This window comes from Pinus tabuliformis, chromosome Q (genome assembly GCF_031772625.1).
Source record: "Pinus tabuliformis cultivar Carrire ecotype Pingquan chromosome Q, CPIR1, whole genome shotgun sequence".
Classification (NCBI taxonomy): domain Eukaryota; kingdom Viridiplantae; phylum Streptophyta; class Pinopsida; order Pinales; family Pinaceae; genus Pinus; species Pinus tabuliformis.
In genome coordinates, this window is record NC_142296.1 from 406899633 (window position 1) to 406918389 (window position 18757).

The 18757-nt window shown below is 37.4% G+C and overlaps 1 protein-coding gene across 1 annotated transcript; it reads right to left on the reverse strand.

The window, feature by feature from the left end:
• Positions 1-1745: 1745 nt before the first annotated feature.
• On the reverse strand, positions 1746-4062 carry LOC149219901 (uncharacterized). Its single transcript, XM_089386949.1, has 2 exons — positions 2452-4062; positions 1746-2096 (listed from the first exon to the last, which is right to left on the reverse strand). The coding sequence occupies exons 1-2, from the start codon at positions 4060-4062 to the stop codon at positions 1746-1748; spliced, it is 1962 nt and encodes a 653-aa protein (XP_089243075.1).
• Between the last annotated feature and the right edge of the window lie 14695 nt (positions 4063-18757).

The following is an 18757-nucleotide window of genomic DNA, read 5'->3' on the forward strand; positions in this document are numbered from 1 at the left end:
TAGAGAACTCATTATTCCTCGTTAAATTAGCAAAATTCCCCATATTTCCAGAACTGCAATATGTTTTAAATTTTTCTGCTAACTATATAAAATCCCCAAATTATTATATCATTCTTAGCAACGCAAAGTTCGAATAACACATTCATTAGTCGAACCAAATGAACCCCATAACCATTGACAAACCCCCTCAGCACTGATCTAATAACTTATATTTGGAGTCGTCTACCGAGGCGGAGGAATTGCTCGGATGGCTAAAACGGTATTGCTCGGATGGCTAAAAGTGACCGAAATCCGGGCAAAAAAATTTCAAAAAATCTTGTAGAGGCAGTATTTGAATTGTGTTTTTGATGGTGGAAATGGATTCAAAACCATAAAAAACGTCTAGAACACCTAAAATTTTGAAGTTTAACAAACATAACTTGGATTTAAAAAAATCCTTGCCAAATTTTCTCTAAATATAACCGGAATTTCTATAACTTTCCAGGCAACTCCTCCGCCTCGTTAGACTACGGCCTTATATTTACATTGAATACCATTCAAATTTGATGGAATCTGGTCTTCTTGTAACAAGAACTCTCACCATGAAATTGGTTTGTGTTAAGAGAATTTAAAGAAATGAATTGGATATGATTTACTTCAAGAGGAGATTTAGAAAAGATCAAAGTTTGATCCCAAATGAATTATGATACTAAATGATAATAGAATAATCCATAATTAAATAAACATGAGGATTTCAATGCTATGATCATACCATTAGAATTTCCACATATAGAAAAACGTAATCACAGTGTATTCTGGTTACTTTACGCCTCTGTTAGTAAATGTAGAACAATTCTTTTTTTGTATAAAACAAAGTATCTATATTATATCTAGAAAAGCACCTTCTTATATGTGAAATTACACCCTTGAAGGATCAACAACCCATCAAATACTCAATCCTTAACTAAAGAAAATACTCAATCAATGGAGGAAATCACAGATGTCTTCTTCAAACCCACACAGAGTGCCCGTCTATCCTCCCACTTGCACACAGGAATGAATATCATGGTTGTCAGAGTCAAAAATGTGGGCATGTCGATCGCACAAATGATCCTGATGCAGGAGCTCGCAATAGAGCTCGCCCTAGTGCACACCCAGGCCTTAACTACGCCCTAACTCGATTAGATGGTTGTGGGTATTCATTAACTTTGCAAACCACTCCTGCTATTAGCTAATGAACTGGGTAAACAATGATGAATGAAAAGATTCAAATTTCAAATCTCGATAATTCGACTTGCAATCCTGCCACTATTTCAAATTTCAAATTGAATTTGACGGATCGATGTCATGGTAGATACATGGATGATGGTGGATGGGTGAGACCTATGTTACCAGAAACGAGAAACGGGAAACGGAACAGGAAACGAGAACGGTACGAGAAACGAAGTTTGGACGTTTCGCATATAAGAAACGAGGAGAGAGAAAAACACCATATTAAAGGTGAACAATATAAACAAAGCATTAATCATAAACCTGCAATGTTTCTGCTCATGAAATTGTAAAAAACAATTGTAAATACTAATTTAGTTTTAAGAAAGAAGTGATAATTTTGTAGATCCAAAAATTTAGCCATCATTAATTCCAAGAAAATAGCAAACATTGATAAGAATAAGAGATTTGAAATATAAATAATTAAATTTGTTCTTTTGAATATATATGTATCTCTAAAGTCACTTCCAACAATTCATATCAAAATGCAAGTAAACCTAATAATCTAAATTTTGAAGCTCATTTTCTGGAATAGTTGTTGAGCTTGAGCCAATTCCAAAAGAATTATTTTGGTTAATAGACTTCATGGTATCATCAAGCATGTCTTCAGCATTGTCTTGTAGCACCTCAAGTGGAAGCTCATCATTTTCGTCATCTTGTGAACCACCATAATCCCACATTATCGTGGGTCCAATTTTGTATTCTAGTTGTTGTTGAGATAACAAACGTAGATTTGAGTGCACAAACACCAAATCTTGTGCCATTTTTATGCCTAGGCGATTCCTCTTCGTTGAATGGATGAAAGCACATTCACTCCAATTTCTTTCACATGCAGAGGAACTAGTCACCTATAAAATAAAATTAAAATTATGTTAGTCATAATCAATCAATAAATCTTATAAGATAAATAATCCAAAATGAGCTTTAGAATTAATTGTTTAAACAATAAATCAATACATTAAAGGTATTTGTTATAAAGAATACCTATGAAATCAAACAGATAGCCAAACGATGAAGCAAGGGGGTCCCTATACCATATTGTATACAGAAGTCGATGGGTCCAAGTTGTTGTCTGTTGTATGCACAATCTTGATTTGCAAAGTGGTCTTCTGATCTCAAATACTTTCCTAACTCAAACCGTAAAGCAGTGCGATCCTGACGATCGTAACACCTACTTATAAAAGTGTTCCAGTTTTGCATAACCTCTACATCTGACGATGGTTTCTTATGAAACCATTTAGGATTGAGTAAAAATGCAATTGAATGAAGAGGGCTATGAAGCATTTTCCACCTTGTCAGACTAAGTTCCCACACTTCATTTCTGGTGTCTTTGTCAATCCTAGAATTTTCATCTTCCATTATGTCATGAATCTTCTCTCTCATTTGATCCATGCTCTCAAAGGCATCCCCTAAGCATGGTTGATCACTATCAAATATGTGAAGGGTGGAAACAATAGGTGTAATAAGGGTGACAATATCCTCCACTCTCCCCCAAAAATTCTCTGAAGAAAGACCAATAATAATGTCCTCAACTTTTAGGCCATCCCTAGTATGAGAACGCTTCCACCTTTGCCAATCCATTGATACCACCATCTCTCTCAAATATTGATGCATTTTAATAAGGCGTTGAAGCATAATGAAAGCAGATGCAAATCTAGTCTCGACACATCGAAGAAGCTGAAGTTTTGCATATTTCCTATAAATTGCTATGGATGCTGCATCATTAATAATAAAGTGTTGTAGCATCTTTGCTTCAGTTATAGTTTTATCAACCCATGAAATGTTATTAATATCTTTCAGGAGCAAATTCAAGCAGTGCACAGAGCAAGGAGTCCAAAAAATTGTTGGATATTCATCCTCAATCAACCCACCAGCAAGGATATTGTTTGAGGCACTATCTGTAACAATTTGGACCACGTTTTCTCTACCAACCTCCTCTATTGCCTCTTTGAGGAGACCTGTCAGACATGGACCATAATTTGTCTTTCCTGTAGTATCATAGGATTTTAAAAACATAACTCCTTTTGGGTTAGAAACCAAAATATTGATAAGGGGACGATGGTTAACATCTCTCCAACCATCTGAGACAATGGAGACCCCAGATTCCTTCCAACTATCTTTAATGTCTTGAAGTCTAGCTTCAACTCGAGCCCTCTCTTCAGATAACACGGTTGTCCTCATCTTTTCATAACTAGGAGGCTTGTAACCTTTAGGAGCATTGTTAACTAGATCCCTTACCATTTCTTTCCAATAAGGAGACCTAAACACATTAAAAGATATGCCATTTGCGAAAAAAAATCGTCCAATGGATGCATCGAGATTTCCCCTCCCTTTTACATTCCATAAGTTTTGAAGGTGAGAAACAGAAACTTGATGTTGAGAACAAGAGTGTGGATCACCAATTGTCAATCCACTAGGATTGTTGTTAGCTTGAACTAAACCTTCAACAATATGTCTAAGCTTTTCAAGTTCGTTAAATTGCTTAATTAGAGAAGCTTTTTCTGTTTTAGGTACACTGTCACATAAAGCTGATTGTTCTTTTTTTCCCATTCCAAGTAAATGCCATCGAACTCTTCCTACATTCCCCGATTTTTGTTTTTTACAATAAGGGCACAACCAAACCTTTGAACCAGATGATCCACTTGGTCCTCCACTATGAGATTGAGTGAATTTCACAGCTGCCCATAACCTTGCCTCAAAGGCTTTTTTTGCTTCTTGATATTCTTTGCTTTGGATTTTTTTGGATGCCTCTATGGAAGATTTCTGTTGGGAAAGGGGTGGTCTACTTTGTGACATTGATGAACTTTCTTCCATTGCAATGAGAAATGAGTGGAATAAAAAATAAATGATTCTCCTCCGCAACCAATTTTACTCTGCACAATTTATATTTGAAAATTAGTTACAGAAAATAAAATTAAAAAATTGACACCTAATTAGAAAAATATAATTAACTAAAAATTTGTAGAGAAAATCAAAGAAAGTTTTGGAAAACTTAAAGAAAATAAAATTATTTATCTTTTTTCAAATTTTCAAACATCTAAATCACCTTACTTCGAGCATCAGGGGACTAGCTCTAGAGAAAGGGGTCCCTGGCCCATCCAATTACCTCCTAGATTCATAGATGCTAGTCCCTTGCTCTGGCGACCCCTCTAGGATCATATAGCTGGGCCAACCGCTTGTTCAAGGGAACTTCGATAGTCAGCCAGTGCCTAGTTCACCTCTGAGCATCAGAGGGACCCATTTTAGACATTTTGAGGAAATTAGAAAGGTGCATCTAGAATTAGGATTGCTTCCTCATATCTCTGGATGTCCCTTTCAGAAGGTTCAAATTTGGCAAAGAAACTCAAGCTCAAGCTCTATACCCTGCATTTGATACTTTAATAATATATTTTTGCAGTGTTTTCATTTTACCACATACAACTCTGTCAAACTCTGTTGGTTGAGAGTCAAATTTGTGTAGAGATTCATTCCGACACCCAAAACTAGGAATCGCTTTGTTTATGGATCACATTCAGTATTAGAGCACATTACAGAACCATAAATGAAGTCTTGTGGGGTAGATTGATGGTCTGGACAAGAAGCCACCATTATGTTTGCTGGAAAAAAAATCCCATTATACCAGAGTTGCCAGGTGGTAGGAGAATGGAAGGGGACAATGAAGCAAAAGGTCTAGCTGAGTGAAGATTGTGCTACGAAGAAAAACTAAAATACCTCACAAGGAGTTATCATGCTAGAAGAATCTCATTAACTTCACTTGCCCTATATTCTTCGACATCTGGAAATTTCCAGGTTCAAATTTTGCTATTTTTCTGTGTATTTCCAAGGGCCATTTTCCCTGTGAGAGGAGCCCTGAATTTTCCTGAGAAAATTAATGAAGGAGAATTTGTTGGGGAAAATTTACTGTGATTTTTTTATGGCTATTTGTGACTGATTTTCTGAGCAAATTTTCCAAAGCAAATTTATACTGTTTAAAAGTTGAAAAAACCAGCGTATTTGTTTTTACAATTACAGAACGCATTTGTGAAGAAATTATTTTCTAGGTATAAAAAAATTGACGGTAAAATAAATTAGATCTGGTGTTAAAAGTTCAACCACCATTCACTCCAATTGTGAAAAATCGGTTTAAAGTGTAAGAAAACATTGAAATCATGCCATTTATAATGGACCTTGATACAGAACTTGCCAAGTTGGCTCGCCAAGCTGTAAAGGGACTTGTAATGGAATAGCTTAAACAACTGATAAGAGTTTTTACTTTTTCCTTGTGGGATATGAGAGGAATATCAAGATAATGCGGTACTTCCCGGAGCAGTAAAGTTGCAAACAAGACAGCAAGTGTCAGACTATATTGATCACTTTTATCAGCAAACATAAAGTTGAAAAATTGTAAAGATGAACAACAAGTTGTACTTAAATATATCAACAGGCTCAGCACAACAATTGAGAGGGAACTAGGGCTATTCACAATCTGAACGCTAGAGGATGCCTATAATAAAACAATAGGCATTGAAGCCAGGCAAATTTGTGACTTTTTTATGGCGATATTATGTTGGCTTAGAAAACTCATGAAATATTGTAATGTTGTCTATATTTTGGCCACAATGGTCAGAATTTCAGTACTATTTCTAACTATAAGAAAGACCAATACTCATATTATGAGGATATTCTACACAGTAGGATAGAATCAAAATTAGAAGCCTGGGCCTCAGCAACAACTGGCTTACTGATTTACCACTATTATAGAACCAAACTTACAAGAAGGAGCATTTAACTGTATATTTTTCTAAAGTGTTGTTCCATATTGTCATGATAGTATCAACGTTTTCCCTTGGTTACAAACCAAATCCCATATTTTATTCATAACGATTATACAGTTGCACTCCCATATTTTATTCATAATGATTGTACACTTCTTCAATCCCTTTGACTTATCTTTATGGAAATTTAAGACATTAATAAAATTATCTTATATATCCTTTTCATGAAATAATATAATAGTGAGTACAGCTATGTCTTTCTCAATCCCTGGCTTCCCTCTTCAAACTTCAAAGTGAGAAAAACAATCCAAAAAAACTAAAAATTTCTTGACTTAATGGATATTTTCCATTTCCCCTGATATATTACACTGATATTTTCAAAATTTAGGGATTATTCAAAATTTGAAAAATTGCGACTTTTTCATGGCGATATTATGTTGGCTTCGAAAAGTGATGAAATATTGCAATGTTGTCTATATTTTGGCAACAAAGGTTTTGGAAAAGAGATACTTGAGGGTTCGTTGCCTGAACGGCTGGAGAAATGAAGATCATTCGAAACAATCCAGCATTTCTATTAGAAGACTCTATAGTGCCAAGCCGGAGAAGGAAGCCTACTGCACTAACCACATCAATAGATGGGTACTCGGCTGCTAGCCTTACGTTACCACAGGGATACCAGAGTCAAGCCCTTACTCCTACCACTCGAGACCAAATTTCAGTACTATTTCTAACTATAAGAAACACAAATACTCATATTATGAGGATATTCTACACAGTATGATAGAATCAAAATTAGAAGCCTGGGCCTCAGCAACAACTGGCTTACTGATTTACCACCGTTATAGAACCAAACTTACAACAAGGAGTATTTAACTGTATATTTTTTCGAAAGTGTTGTTCCAGATTGTCATGATAGTACTAGTGCTTTCCCTTGGTTACAAACCAAATCCTCGATGATGAAAATGCCAGTAATCTTTGCTATGGAAGGTACGATAGAAGTGTTCCTGATCTTTGCTATGGAAGGTACGATTAAAATATCACTGAAGTGGTATGAGTTACAGAAAATCTCACAGCAGTCAGAATCATTTTAACGGAGTACATATACATGCATTGATATGGACGATAGAACAGAGGTTTCATTAAATTAGGCTAAAAGAGGATATTACAGGACTGAACACAGGTATAGCGCATTACGATATGAACAGTTGATCCCAGCGAACCTCACCTACCCAAATCTTGAGAGAATTATGTGGTCTGGAATGAGCATTCATAAAAAAAAAACCAGAGATTGAAGTTTGTAGGCAGTACCTTTTGACAATAGAATTGACAATGCTATTGAAGATAACTCGATGGGGGCGTGAAGCTGCTTGGCTCTGATCTGTGCCTTGCTTGCATCTGAGTAGTGATGGGTTTGCTCTCCTCTTCTGCTTAAATCCTTGAAAAAACATGAGCAACTGCACAACTAGGAAAAACCACTGGTTTGCATGGATCACTACCCAGTTAAAAAAAATATAACTACTGTCTAAATAAATAAAAATTTCTGAGACATAATAATAATGCTATTCAACTGGAGTCTAGAACTAAAATTTAATGGCAACTGGTGTTTTTCTTTGGCAGCGCTCTCATAATACCCTGCGTTCTCTCAAAAATATGGCTAGTTCTTTCTTCAGATGCTCGCTCACAGTACCCTGGAGTGCTTATGTTTAATTTCCAGAAAACTAACAGTCCACTGCAGCAGACTAATAGTCCACTGTGAATTAAACTGGACTTAACCCTCTGTATGTCTAACTTCCAGAAAACTAACAATCAATTTCTAATTAAACTCGATTTAACCCACGGTTTGAAAAAATTAAATTTAACCCGAGTCCGAAAAAATAAATTTAACTGCAATTTTATCCGGAAACGGCGAGAAGAAACTGTTTCATTTTGCGGGAAACTGTTTCTTGCCAGTGAAAATGAAAATGGCCGTCGCAGATGGCGTTCCTAGCATGGTTGGGTTTCTTTGAAGGTTTATGCCAGAAACGGTGGACATCGTCCCATTTCTGGTAACTAGGGGTGAGACAATGAATGTTGGAAAACGATGGGAGATAACAACTGAGGAGAGGGTGAAAAAATTGAATTCGAAATTGTATACTCATTATACTACATCATTATATCTGTGTGGAATCTATGGAGATTTATTTCCATTATATCTGTGTGTGGAATCTATAGAGATTTATTTCCACTTTACCATGGAGATTTTCAATATGTAAATATATTTTCTTACAATACCATACCATGAATTATTAATATGACATGACCAAAAAACCATAACTCACTTCATATGCCACTTGTTCATATGGCATTTTTTAATTAATAAATTAAATTAAAAGAGAAAAAATAGCATAATTACTTTGGAGATAAATCTGATCCTTTGATTTGTATAATCAATGGTCATACGATAATCGCAGAGCACGAATCTTCCTCCAGAGTTCACGAAGGAAGCTTTCCCTGCAAAGATCTCTATTTATGACGATTAAATTTTGTTTCGAGCCTGGTCCTTGCTCATCAGTTTTGGGATGTCGATCTAAACCCTCTACTCATTTCGCTAGAAGAATATTACTAGAAACACAAAAAATCCCTTAAGGATTCCTCTTCTGCATTTTTTGTTCTACGTTTTTCGGAATGGTGCATCTTAGACCAGTGGTTTTTCGCAAAAAAATATCTAGCCAGGATGGATGGGAGTCCCACGTCTTTTTTATCAACAAGTTTCCAATTTGTGCCCATGCAAGAATGGATCAATGACTGTATTTGTTTGTTCGTGCTGGATTTGGCCGTTTGAGGCAATTTTCTACTGCAATCTTTGCTTTGACCTTTCTAACAGGTTTGATATACAGTTAGAAAGCCCATACAGATATTTTCCTCTGGTTTGGAATCAGATGGGGTCTAATTGGAAGCGAAAAAAAATATCTTTCATGGATCTATGGAGGCGTTCTTCGAATCAAACCCTCAGCTACAAGAAAGAACTGATTTTTCCAGCGGATCTATTTGGAAAAAGTGGATTTTATTATAGATCTGGGGGAATTTAAATAGATCCATTCCCAACTTCCGAATTCAAAGGATATCTTAACATATATGAAGGATCTTGATTGAATAAATACAAATCTGACACTGACAACACATTTACAATTATTTTATTAAAATCCTTATTGGGAAATATGTGACCATGTGGGTCTGGGATGTGGACGAGGTACAAGATCTCAAGATGAAGATTAAAGAAAGTTGGGTATTCCATAAAATCTTCAAAGTTTGATTTATGCAGGTAAATCAATGCAAGAGGACACCAGGGTGCAGGACTATGGCATTAAGCGTGACTCAATTATCATCCTAAACATGAGATTATGCAGAGGATGTCCTAGAACTAGCAACATTAAAGATCCAGTTTATTTCAAGGAAGAAGTAAAAGGAAGGGCTAAACCATCTAAAAATTCTAATCATATACCTAATATTCCTGGGCCCTATATTGTGGATCATATGAACCAAGTACGATTTTCACAGTAAATACATCAGAGGTAAAAAATATTTACTCTGACTTCCATTCTAAAAGCAATTATATGGATATTTAACAGTTTATGGCCCAAGGCAGAGGCCCTTCATTAGTGTATTTTTTCCACTTGGATTGAAAACTATGATATTCATTTATGTTCCAAGGGTTCTTTTGTTGTAAAATTTGATACAACTAAAGATTTTTATTATGCCTTAAAAGAGGGTACATGGTTCTAGGGTAGTGCAGATATTTTTCTTATTCCATGGTGTTGATGGTGTTGGACCCGCCAGCATTTAGGGGATCTAAGAAGTCCCAACTAGACCTCAAACTATTTGGAGTAGGAGTCTCAGTAGTCGGTGCTAGTGTAATGCCTTGACCGCAGTAGCGCGTAGAGGTGAAAAAGATAACTTTGGGTGAGAGCAAGTGTGTGACCCTGCATAGAGTCAAGTGCGGTGCATGAAGGTTTTGACACACACAGGGAAAAAGGAAGTGTGCCCCTTAGAATCCTATAATAGTACGCATCTTGAAAGGGACACACGAGTGGAATGACATCACAAGATAAAATGCGGAATATCCCACAAATTAAAGTGATGGGTTAATCCAACAACACGCATCCAACAAGATTCTTACAATCACATATAAAGTAGTTCATGAGAAAATGTGTAAGTTAAACAACAAACATTGCTAAAGCAACCAGAATAGTCCAACTATAATAACAACATATGCATGAAAGTGTGTTGGCTCTAATATTATTATTATAGGTGAAATTTCCATCCATACATACACCATTGACAACCACTAGCCCCAATAGTGGAAAATTACAGTAAAGAACACCTGCTCCTCCAAAGAAGTACACTTGCTCTACGTTGTGGAGAATCCAAGGCTCGTCATAATACTCCCAAGCCTTTTCTAAACCTGAGCCTAGCCAAAATATTGTCTCCCAAAATCCCGCTCTATGAGTTATGAGATTCTATTTATAAAAAAGGGTGTGGTGACCCTTGACATTCCCCTTTGTGACTCTTTGACTACCCTCATGACTCTTCAACTTCTTTACAAATAACTCATTACATAACATGATGAACTTTCACATTCAACTAATGACACTTGGAATTTCACTTACAACATATTTACAAATAATATTACATTTTCCACATGTACCCATGTAAGACAAAATAGGCTAGAGACATCCTAACAAGACAAAACACTATGACTCCGAAGTTTGGGAAAATACCAACTCGACAACATCCACTTAGTGCTTCTTTGATGCCAAGCTTGGTACTACATGATGATGTCCCCAAACTACTTGATGGTGTATTTATGATAGCGGATTCTTACCTCCATAGCATCCGGGTATATGGTCTTGGAACCTGCATCCAACTCGTTCTAAATAATGTGTAGCATGGTGTTGACCATGACGGGACCACCAATGTACTTTTGCATGTTACGCGTGCTCAGCTCCAAGTCTTCCCTGGTGACCTCTCGTCTTAGCTTCTTCATGTACTCATCGATCTCTAACTGGGCTTGGTTCTTTGGTTTAACCTCAGTGAGAGAACCGATTGATGGGATCTTGTACGTTCTCACCATGACACCCAAATTGTTGTACAACCGTGCATATGAGGCCTATATGTTGTTGATGAATGGGGTGAGTTGTTCGTAGTTTTGGATCAACATCTAGACCATTTCTTTCTCCAACTCTACCTATGGCTTCACCTTCGTGGCTATGTGAAGCGGGGGATCCTTTGTACTGCATTGTCCATTCTTACACATGGGCGATGGCAACATATATGTTTTTGAGAGTTTGAACAAAATCTTTGCTTCGTTATTGTAGGCCATGCACACGGAGAACTGCTTTATGCATGCTAACAATGTTTTCATAGAGCTTACGCATGGTACTCTCAAGTGTTGATACTTCAACGAGTATCACTTTCCTCATTTCCCCCATCGTGGAAACTGCATTTTGTATTGATGCTCGGAGTTGCTTTGCCTCTTTCCTGGAAACTTGCAATTTATTTCCCAGATGTTCATTCTCAGTTGTCAGGTTCTGAGCATTTGAGTTGTTGCTTCTGCATAGGCCAAGTTGGCTTGGGCAATGGCAGTTGGATGTTTCCCAGTGCATGGCACTATCACCCTTTCCTTGATGAATGTCCTCCCCTTCTTCTGGCTATTCCAACTCTTCAACCTATATGGGCATTGCTTCCTCTTTCATCATGCCTTGCCTTTGTTCTTCTTCCTATTTCTGCTTCTCTTCCTGTTCTTTCCTCCTCAACTCATGTTCTTCGTTCAGTTCTTGTTCTGCTCTCTGCGATCTCAGTTCTACTACCTACAAGCTCTTCTTTTCTCTCTTCCTCTGGTCTATTGTCTGTGTTCTCTGCTTCCCTTTGCTTCTATTTCGAAAGCTATTTTCATGAAGATTAACTCTACTTTCACTCTACATCTTTATTCTCCCTTTATTATTTCAGCGACTTCCTCTTTCCCCAATATTGTACTGGATTGATGCCTTCTGCTATTGCTACTAGACTTGATACCATGTTAGTGTTGACTCCTTTTCTATGAATAGTTAAGTGTCCGCATATATTGGCAAGTTAATTGGAATTTTCTCAACTTCCCTAGGACTGCTTTCAATGGTCTATCTTGAAGCAACTCTCTTGGGTGCCATGGTACAATGCCTGCTAGAGAGAAGTTCTTCATGAGTGTGGTACCTGTGGGAGAGAAAGAACACTCATGGCAAGCAAACATTAGCTCTTGCAAATCTAACTTCACAACATGATCAAGCAACGATCATGGCATCAGATGAGAGAGATTGTGCAATTTTTACTGACTGACTGTGGGAACTGCGCACTACGTAGTCCCAACAGTCAGTGTGGAAGCTTGATTATTGGAACTATGTAATGCGCAGTTCAGTCTGGGCTAGGGCTTGGGAGACACTACGCATTGCGCAGTCTCGGCAGCCAAGCTGGGATAATGGCTCCTATAACTGCATAGTGTGTAGTTGGATCCATACAAGAATAGGATTTATGCAATTCCATAAGTGAAGGTAGAGGCCTTGAGCTCCCAGATTGCACAGTGCATGTAGTGAATTGTGAGATCCGGGCAAGGGGAACCCAAATCTACTTAAGGAGGTGTGAAAAAAGCAGATTTGAAAGATGGTGTTAGGCTGAGTGCATATCTTACTAAGTGTAGATGCATGCATGTGAAACAAGTGTGGAAATTGATTAAACTAAAGGAAAACGAAGCATGTGAAATATTCACCACAATGGTGACCATTGGTACAAAAATTGGAAAACTCATGTGACACTTGTGAACGACAATCTAAAACTTGAAACAACACTTCTACAAGCTAAAACAAGTTAAAACACCAATATTCGTGCAAAGAAAAAATTGAAACAACACTCGCACAAGCTAAACAATAAAAAGCAACAGAAAAAACAACAAAAGACGATAAAAGAAAAAGTCACCTGGAAAAGCGAAGACAATCCTTTGAAGGCTCCTTAATCTTCTCGGGAATGATAGAGATTGATGATCAAATGTGAAAATGAGCTCTAGAGGCATCCATTACATATAATTGAGCAAATTGGAATTTATGACGCACATGCCTGAGATCAAGGACAAGAGAGACACTTGGCGGAAACTTCTTAGGATAGCAATGTGACACCTTTAGGAAACTAATAATAGATCCCTACTTCCTAGGGATGCTTCTTGAATTTTTATTTTTTTCAAGAAAATTGGCATGCATTGCTTGGAGAGATTGTGTAGTTATGGGAAGGACTAGGCAACTCTCTAGCTCATGCACTGAGCAGCTTCTGAGCAGAAAGGCTTCTACGCAATTTCTGGGCTAAGTGTCTATGGGTTGCCTCTTATGCTCTACACAATTTCCCAGTTCAAGGTTGGTTATCAACTAGCATTGCACAATTCTTGAGATCAAAGCTCATTATCAGCTTGGACTACGCAATTCCCAAGAGAAAGGTTAGTTTCCCTCAAGGATTGCAAATTTCTCTAAGGCAAGCCCGGAAAAGGAAGTGTGCCCCTTAGAAACCTCTAATAGTACATAGCTTGAAGGGGACACACAATCGGAATGACATCACAAGCTAAAATGCAAAATAGTCCGCAAATTAAAGTGATGGGTTAATCCAACAACACACATCCACCAAGATTCGTATAATTGCATACAAATTAGTTCATAAGAAAATGCATAAGTTAAACAACATACATTTCTAAAGCAACTAGAATAGTCCAACTACAATAAAAACATATGAATGAAAGCGCGTTGGCTTTGATATTATTATTATAAGTGAAATTTCCATCCATACATACACCATTGACAACCACTAACCCCAATAGTGGAACATTATAGTCAAGAACACTTGCTCCCCCAAATAAGTATACTCGCTCTACGTTGTGGAGAAACCAAGGTTCATCAGAATACTCCCAAGCCTTTTATAAGCATAAGCCTAGCAAAAAGCTTGGCTTCAAAAAACCTATTCTATGGGTTATGAGGTTCTATTTATAACAAAGGGTGGGGTGACCCTTGACATTTCCCTTTGTGACTCTTTGACTACCCTCGTGACTCTTCAACTTCTTTACAAATAAGTCATTAAATAACATGATGACCTTTCACATTCCACTAATAACACTTGTAATTTCACTTACAACATATTTAAAAATAATATTCATTTTCCACATGTACCCATGTAAGACAAAATAGGCTAGAGACAACATAACAAGACAAAACACTATGACTTCGAAGTTTTGGGAAAGACAAACTTGGAAACATCCACTTGGTGCTTCTCAGTTACATATTGATGTCAAGCTTGGTAATGGTCTCTTTCTGATAGTAGACTCTTGCATCCATAGCACATGGGCATATGTTCTTGGAACCTGTATCCAACTCATTCTGAAGCATGTGCATCATGGTGTTGATCATGACGGAACCACCAATGTACTTATGCATGTTATGTGCACTCAGCTCCAAGTCTTCCCTGGTGACCTCTTGTCTTAGCTTCTCTATGTACTCATTGATCCCTAGCCGGGCTTGGTTCTTTGGTTTAGCCTTGGTGAGGGAACCGATTGGTGCGATCCCGTGTGTTTTCACCATAGCATCCAAACTTTTATACAACCATGCATATGAGGCCTATATGTTGTTGATGAATGGGGCGACTTGTTTGTAGTTCTGGACCAACATCTAGACCTTTGCTTTGATGAATGGGGTGACTTGTTTGTAGTTATACAGAATGAAAGCATGACATAATTCTCTGAACGTGTGATCAAAAGAGTGTATAGAGGTTGCCGACAATGTGTGACACCATTTCTTTGCGTTGCCTTCAAACGTGAAAGTGAACATCACACAGGAAATTCCATCCAAGGGGACATCATGCCTGTCACAGAAGCCAACAAAGAAAATTGTGTGTCTGAACAGGGATGTTCCATTATTGCCATTGAACTTATATTTGGACAAGTCATCTATAACGCTCATCGATACATCGAAATCAACAAAGTTAGAGAAGCACACCGGGGTTGTGAGTTGGATAGAATTCATGAAAGACATGCAGAAATTCAAAATAGAATTCAAGGGATCATCTTTTCATGTGGCCCTCCTTCTAGCGCTATAAATGTTGACGGTGTTGCACACGCCAACATTCAAGGTATCTCCCCAAAAAGAAGTCCCAGCTAGACGTCAAACTGTTTGGAGTAAGAGTCCCAGTAGTGGGTGGTAGTGTAATTCCTTGACCATGGTAGCGCGTAGAGGTAAGTAAGATAACTTTGGGTGAGAGTAAGTGTGTGATTGTGCGGAGAGTCAAGTGTGATTCATGAAGATTTTGACACACAAAGGGGAAAAGGAAGTGTGCCCCTTAGAAACCTCCAATAGTACGCAGCTTGAAGGGGACACACGATTAGAATGACATCACAAGCTAAAATGCGAAATAGTACACAAATTAAAGTGATGGGTTAATCCAACAACACACATCCAACAAGATTCGTTTAATTGCATACAAATTAGTTCATAAGAAAATTCATAAGTTAAACAACATACGTTTCTAAAGCAAATAGAATAGTCCAACTACAATAAAAACATATGAATGAAAGCACGTTGGCTTTGATATTACTATTATAAGTGAAATTTCCATCCATACATACACCATTGACGATCACTAACCGCAATAGTGGAACATTATAGTCAAGAACACTTGCTCCTCCAAATAAGTATACTCGCTCTACGTTGTGGAGAAACCAAGGTTCATCAGAATACTCCCAAGTCTTTTCTAAGCACAAGCCTAGCAAAAATCTTGGCTTCCAAAAACCTATTCTATGAGTTATGAGGTTCTATTTATAACAAAGGGTGGGGTGACCCTTGACATTTCCCTTTGTGACTCTTTGACCACCCTCGTGACTCTTCAACTTCTTTACAAATAAGTCATTAAATAACATGATGACCTTTCACATTCCACTAATGACACTTGTAATTTCACTTACATCATATTTAAAAATAATATTACATTTTCCACATGTACCCATGTAAGACAAAATAGGCTAGAGACAACGTAACAAGACAAAACACTATGACTCCGAAGTTTTGGGAAAGATCAACTTGGAAACATCCACTTGGTGCTTCTCAGTTACACATTGATGCCAAGCTTGGTAATGGTCTCTTTCTGATAGCAGACTCTTGCATCCATAGCATATGGGCATATGTTCTTGGAACCTGTATCCAACTCGTTCTGAAGCATGTGCAGTAGGGTGTTGACCATGGTGGAACCACCAATGTACTTATGCATGTTATGTGCACTTAGCTCCAAGACTTCCCTGGTGACGTCTCGTCTTAGCTTCTCTATGTACTCATTGATCTCTAGTTGGGTTTGGTTCTTTGGTTTAGCCTTGGTGAGGGAACCGATTGGTGGGATCCCGTGTGTTTTCACCATAACATCCAAAATTTTATACAACCATGCATATGAGGCCTATATGTTGTTGATGAATGGGGCGACTTGTTTGTAGTTCTGAACCAACATCTAGACCTTTGATTTCTCCAGCTCTACATGTGGCTTCATTTTCTTGGTTATGTGAAGCGAGGACCCCTTTGTACCGCATTGTCCATTCTCGCACATGGGCGATGAAAGCATACATGTTTTTGAGAGTTTTAACAAACTCTTTGCTCCACTGCTGTAGGTCATGCACATGAACAACTACTTTATGCATGATGACAGATTTGTCATACAACTTTCACATGGTACTCTCAAGTGTTGATACTTCAATGAGTATCTCTTTCCTCCATCGTAGAAATTGCATTATGCGTTGATGCTCGGAGTTTCTCTGTCTCTTTCCTAGTAGCCTACAACTTCTTTTCTAGTTTTTCATTCTCAGCTATTAGGTACTGAAAGTTTGAGCTTGTTTCTCCTGCATAGGCCAAGAGCTTGGGCAATGGTTGTTGGATGTTTCTTGGTGTCTAGAACTATCACCCTTTCCTTAATGAATTTCCTCCCCCGCTTCTGGATATTCCAACTCTTCGACCTGTATGGGCGCTACTTCCTCCATCATCGCACCTTGCCTTTGTTCTTCTTCCTGTTTTTCTTCTCTTCATGTTCATTCCTCCTCATCCCTTGTTCTTCCTTCGGTTTTTGTTCTTCTCTTTGCGATCTTAGTTCTTCTACATGCAAGCTCTTCTTTTTTCTTTAAGTACAGTCTGTTATCTATGTCCTCTGCTTCCCTTTGCTTCTGCTGCCAAAGCTTCCTGCATGAAGATTGACTCCACTATCACTCTGCAGCTTTGTTCTCCCTCTATTATGTCAGCAACTTCCTCTTTCCATGATCTTATACTAGATTGTTGCTTTTTTCTATTGTTGTTGCACTTGCTAACATGTTAGTTTTGAATCCTGTTGGTACCATTTCATTGCCATCCTTTTCTTCTAGAAATCCATCATTTGTCTATCTTTTTCTCCCATAAACCCCTCATAGTCCATTGAAATTGATTAATCAAAGCATTATAGTTGTTAATTTACATTAAATTTAATTTGTGAATTTTTATGTTAAAAATTAGGAATTTTCAACAAAAATTACAGGATGTCATGACTTCCTGTAAATGGTTTATGATGTGACATGTGGCATGGCAGGAAAGTCAAAACAAAGGATAGGAACGTGATCTGGAATGTACATACATGGTGAAAGATCTATTCAACAGTGAATCTAAAGCTCCTAGATACATGGTTAACGTTGGTAAAACCTAGCCTTTTGGTCACAAAAGCAGCAAAAAGCCAGAGTTTCCCAATCTGATTTCGTTTTGCTTTGGAAATCAGTTAAGATTAGAAAAGACAAAAATCACTCTTTTGTAAAAGCAGAAACATCTGCATAATGTATGTACATTCGATTTAGAGGAAAATCTAGTGAACATAGGATAAGAGACAAGCAGATAAAAGATTGCGTATTGTATTGTCCAGAATGATTATTATTCATGTGTATTGCTTCCAGAACATTGTTCTTGCATGTGATTTCGACTTCCAGAACTTAATTACAGTCATCGTTTTACCCTTACAATGCTTATGCGTTAATATTCTCATCGCTTGAATTTTCTTAAGTGTGCCAGTGAAGCATGGACAGGCCCTACGTGGAATTGGCATACTTTTATTTTTATTTCCATAGCGTTTTCAAATCTGAATAGTGTGAATAGCTTTTAATGTTATTTTATTGCCTTTGAATTTATTGATTTGATTAGAAGTTCTTGCAAATAATATTCATGGTGATAGCTTGAGAATTTGATTGTTAGATCATTGAACAATATCTTGTAAAAGATTTGATCGATCATTAAATTTCAAAGCATCTTTGTGTACTCTGTTTTCATGCATTTAAAGTTTCAGTGTGCTTAAAAGAGCTTTTGATTTTCATGAATGCTTAGTGTGTTAGCTGGAAAGATTTTTTGTGGATAATATCCTTGTAAGAGGGTTGAAAACTCAGCCTAGCAACACACTGTTTCTTTAGAACAGTTAGATAAATTAGATGATCTGAGTGTTAAGGTGTGAGAGGAAACATATTTCAACCTCCTGTAAAGGAGTGTTGTAGCTTGTCACAGTAAACACTTAGTTAGGTAGATGAGATCCTTGTAGGTATATAGACTTTAGACACGTGCCTCTAAGTTTACCTACCTTGGTTGATAATAAATCTAGTCTAATCTAGCACCCTATATTGGCCACTACATTTTGGCGCCATTGCCGGGGAGGTGTAGCTAGAGGATTTCTAAAAACAAAAT